Below are 5,000 nucleotides of genomic sequence, written 5' to 3' on the forward strand. Positions count from 1 at the left end.
AAGAACTCAGACTTAAGCAGGAGAGGGAAGAGCAAGAATTTATACTTAGAAAAAAGCAAGAGCAATTGGAATTAGAAACAAAAATTGCAATGTCTCAAGCAAGAGAAAGAGTTTATGCTGAAACTGACAATATTTCGGATATCGTGCCGAAAGATACTCCTTCCCAGTTGAATCCAAATGTAGACCCGTTCCAACCACAACCTTCGGATATAATAGCAGATACTCCTCAGTTGAAAGCGAACGTTCCCTGTAGTTCTAGCCAGTATCGGTTCTCCGAGCCAAATCTTCATATGCAACTACAGTCCCAACAAGAGATGCTCCTGAAGACACAGCAGCACATGACTGCAGCAATGTTGCTTCCAAGCATAGAAGTACCAAAATTTAAAGGTGATCCTATTGAGTTTGCCAGTTTCATGATGGCATTTGATGCCAGAATTGCCCCAAATGCTTCGGGTGATGCTGACAAACTGTACTACTTGGATCAGCAACTTGAAGGGGAAGCCAAAGACTTGATAGGTGGATGCTTGTATATGAGTTCTTCAGAAGGATATACTACAGCTAGGAATTTGCTCAGTCAAGAGTATGGCGATCCCTACAAGGTGTCAATGGCATATATTAAGAAACTTATTTCTTGGTCTGCACTGAAACACGAAGATCCTCATAGCTTGTATACATTTGCTTTATTCCTTATTAAGTGCAGACATGCCATGACCAACTTGTCACACATGGAAGTACTAAATCATCTTCCTAACCTTCAAGCAGTTGTTAAAAAACTTCCGACATTTCTTCAGAACAAGTGGTGTAGCCTGGCTGGACATTTGAGGGAAGAAAAGGGAGGAGTTGATTTTGCAGATTTGGTTGAATTTGTTTATAAAAAGGCAAAGGCAGCAAACGACCCAGCATTCAGCAAGTTTGCTCTTCAAAATAATTACTCAAAGCCTGAAAACAACTCTGGTAGCTTCAAATTCAGATCTTGTCAACAAAAGAGCAAAAGTTCAAGCTTTGCTACCCAAGCAGAACTGAATCCAGAAAATAGAAAGACATCAATAGTGTCTGAGAAAGAGAAATCATGTCCAATGTGCAAGAAAAACCATGATCTTGACGATTGCTGGAATTTTGCTAAGAAGACCTCTGAAGAAAAAATAGATTTCCTTAAGGAGAGAAGGTTGTGTTTTGGATGCTTTGGTCTCAACCATACCTCTAAAGGATGTATGAAAAGGAAGCAATGTAAGACATGCTCTAAGAGGCATCCCACATCACTGCATATCGACGGATTCAAGCTACATAAAGAGAATGATAGCTCATCTAGCAAAGATGCAAGTGAAATTATTGTTAGCACATGTACTACCAATCATGTTAGTGAAGTAAATACAATATTACAGGCTATTCTCCCAGTAAAAGTATATCAGAAAGGAAACAAAGTAGTTTTGGACACTTATGCCTTTTTTGATAATGGCAGCACTGGATGTTTCATCACAGAGAGTTTACGAGAGCAGATAGGTGCATCTGGAACAGAGACATGTTTAAAGCTTCAAACCATGCATGGTGTAAACATTGTGAATACTTTGGCAGTTGATAATTTATGTGTTACAGATATGGAAGGAAACAACACTATTGATCTGCCAAAAACCTTTACTCGTCAAGATATCCCAGTGAGTCATCAACAGATACCAAAACCAAAATTGCTCAAAAAGGTAGCCGGTCTGAGGAATATTGCTGATCTAATTCCTGATTATAGAGCAGATCTGGAGATTGGTTTGTTGATTGGCAGTAATTGCCCTAAAGCATTGCAACCATTAGAGGTGCTTCCAGCCAAGGGTCCAGATTCTTATGCAGTTCTTTATCACCATGGATGGACTGTTAGTGGCCCTCTATATTTTAAACACTCTTCAGAGAAGAACAGTATTTCATGTCACCATGTCTTTCTTCAGGAAGTTGAAAGGGTAAAGGAATGTTTTCATCCTGCAGCTGTGGTCCATATGTTTGAAAGAGACTTTAGTGAGAAAGATGTTGGTAGAGTTCCTGATGAGAAGGGTTTGTCACAAGAAGATCAACAGTTCCTCAAAGAAGTGGCAGAAAACATTCAGTTTACCAATGGACACTACCAGCTTCCCCTACCATTTAGAACCAATAAAGTTAACTTGGTAAACAATAGAGAACAGGCAGTGAAACGAGCACAATGGCAAAGAAGAAAAATGAAACTAAATCCAAAGTACCATGAAGATTATGTGGAATTTGTTGAGAAATTGGTGTCTGAAGGATATGCTTACAAGGTTCCGGAGGATCAGTCATATGATAAACAACCTGCATGGTATCTACCTCATCATGGTGTCTACCATCCAAAAAAGCCAAATAAGATTAGAGTAGTCTTTGACTGTAGTGCTAAATACCAGGGTAGTTCCCTTAATGACAAGTTGATGCAAGGTCCTGATATGACTAATTCCCTGATTGGAGTGCTCCTCAGATTTCGTCTAGAAAGGGTGGCCTTGATGGGTGACATAGAATCTATGTTTTACCAAGTTCAGGTACCAAAGGATCAACATAAATACCTAAGATTTTTATGGTGGCCTGGTGGTGAACTTGAAAGCGAACTTACAGAGTATCGGATGGGGGTTCACATCTTTGGAGCAGTATCATCACCTAGCATCGCCAATTATGCTTTGAGGGCAGCAGCTGACCATGCAAGAGATAAGTATGGTCCAGATGTAGAACACACCATTAAGACTAATTTTTATGTGGATGACTATTTAAAGTCTGTACCTTCAGAAGAGCAGGCATTAAGACTTGTGAAAGACGTTACAGCAGCATTGAAGGAAAGAGGTTTTTGGCTGACAAAGATCGTGAGTAACAGCAGGCTGGTGTTGAAATCAATCCCACAAGAGGACCGTTCAAAAGATCTTCAAACATGTGATCTTGACAATGATGAACTTCATGTAGAAAGAGCTCTTGGTCTTCAGTGGAATATTGAAAATGACTACTTTACTTTCTCCGCAAGCTTGGACCCAAAACTATTTACAAGGAGAGGTATTTTGTCAACAGTATGTTCCCTTTATGATCCTCTTGGTTTTGTGGCTCCTTTTCTTTTGCCAGCTAAGAGAATTCTTCGCGAAGTTTGTCAGGATAGCAGCTTGGGATGGGATGATGTTATTCCCGAAAAATACCTGAAGCCCTGGAGAAGGTGGCTTGATGATTTACCAATCTTGAGTAACTTAAAGATTCCAAGATGTGTCAAACCAAAGGAATTTGGTACAGTGACTTCCACACAGCTGCACATGTTTTCAGATGCTAGTAATGAAGGCTATGGTGCTGTAGCATACATGAGACTTTCTGATAACAGTGGGAGGATTTCTACTGCTCTGCTGATGGGAAAGTCTAGAGTGTGTCCTGTAAAGGCAACAACCATACCGCGACTGGAATTGACTGCTGCAGTGGTGTCCATAAATCTCGCACAACACATTTTGAAAGAGCTGCAGATTACAGTGGACCAGACATTCTATCACACAGATTCTACAACAGTTCTTCACTATATTTTTTATGATAGAAAGAGATTTCCTATATTTGTTGCAAATAGAGTGAAAGTAATCAAGGATTTCTCTGAAAATACACAGTGGAGATATGTTCAGAGTAAAGAGAATCCTGCTGATATTGCATCAAGAGGTTTCACAAGTCAGCAAATGCTGAACAGTAACATTTGGTTTGATGGCCCATATTTTCTTAAAGGACCAGAGGAGCTGTGGAAAAATATATGCCTCATGGTGTAGTTGAATTGGAAGGATCTACAAGTTTTGCAGTGCATCCAGAAGATGGGGAGGGAAATGCTGTTAATAAGTTTCTTGAGTATTATTTTTCATGGCATCGATTGAGGATGGCTGTTGCTGTGTATCACAGTCTTTTTTCCATACTGAAATCTAAGAGACAAGCTAGAATTAATGGTTCATTTACAGCAGAAGAATTAGATGCTGCTGAAAAAGCAGTCATCAGATATATTCAGAAGAAAACTTTTAGTAAGGAAGTGACACTCTTACAAAAGAGCGAAGGGTCAAGGGGCCGAGGACTTTGTAGTAGCAGTAGCATTTATAAACTAGATCCCTTCATTGATCCTAAAGACAGGCTTCTTCGCGTTAATGGACGGCTCTCCAAAGCAGAAATTTCAGCTGGCGAGAAACATCCAATGATATTACCTAGAAAGAGTCATATTACCACTTTGATTATCCGGTACACACATGAAAAATTAGCTCATGCTGGACGCAACCATGTGATGGCAAAACTTAGAGAACTTTACTGGATTATCCGTACTAATGCAAGTGTCCGCCAGGTTCTACAAAGATGTGTCATTTGCAGAAAAATGAGAAACCCTGTTCTAAACCAGAAGATGGCTGATTTACCATTGGAAAGAGTAATTCCAGCTGCTCCATTCACACACACAGGTGTTGACTTCTTTGGGCCACAGGAAGTCAAAGAAGGAAGGCAAATCAGGAAGAGGTATGGTGTATTATTTACTTGCTTGTCTACAAGAGCAATTCATATAGAGACAGCCAATTCCTTAGACACCTCGTCCTTCATAAATGCTTTAAGAAGGTTTGTTGCTAGAAGAGGAAATGTAAAGAAGATTTGGTGTGACAATGGGACAAACTTTCATGGAGCTGAGAAGGAGTTGAGGAAGTCACTGCAAGAGATGAATGATGATCAGGTCAGAGCTTTCCTCTCAAAAGAAAGCATCAGCTGGACCTTCAATCCCCCTACAGCTAGTCATATGGGAGGTGTGTGGGAACGTCAGATTAGAACTGTGAGAAAGGTCTTGACTCCTCTCTTCAAGGAACATGCTGGACGACTGGATGAGGAGAGTTACCGCACTCTTCTCACAGAAGTTGAGGCTATAGTGAATGACCGTCCTTTGACCACAGTCAGTGATAGCCCAGATGACTTACAACCACTCAGTCCAGCACAGCTTCTCACACAGAAATCAAGTGTTGTGATGCCACCACCTGGTGTTTTTCAGA

The 5,000-nt window shown here is 40.4% G+C and overlaps 2 protein-coding genes across 2 annotated transcripts in view; both read left to right on the forward strand.

Annotated features, from left to right (window-relative positions):
• The window catches only part of LOC137657514 (uncharacterized), a 4,284-nt gene extending 523 nt beyond the window's left edge, over window positions 1-3,761 (forward strand). The window contains exon 1 of the mRNA XM_068391852.1: window positions 1-3,761. This exon is cut by the window's left edge and continues 523 nt beyond it. Coding sequence (XP_068247953.1) covers window positions 1-3,761 — 3,761 coding nt within the window.
• Window positions 3,762-3,865: 104 nt separating this feature from the next.
• LOC137657515 (uncharacterized) overlaps window positions 3,866-5,000 on the forward strand; it is a 1,458-nt gene continuing 323 nt past the window's right edge. The window contains exon 1 of the mRNA XM_068391853.1: window positions 3,866-5,000. This exon is cut by the window's right edge and continues 323 nt beyond it. Coding sequence (XP_068247954.1) covers window positions 3,866-5,000 — 1,135 coding nt within the window.

Source organism: Palaemon carinicauda, chromosome 18 (genome assembly GCF_036898095.1).
Source record: "Palaemon carinicauda isolate YSFRI2023 chromosome 18, ASM3689809v2, whole genome shotgun sequence".
Taxonomy (NCBI): Eukaryota; Metazoa; Arthropoda; class Malacostraca; order Decapoda; family Palaemonidae; genus Palaemon; species Palaemon carinicauda.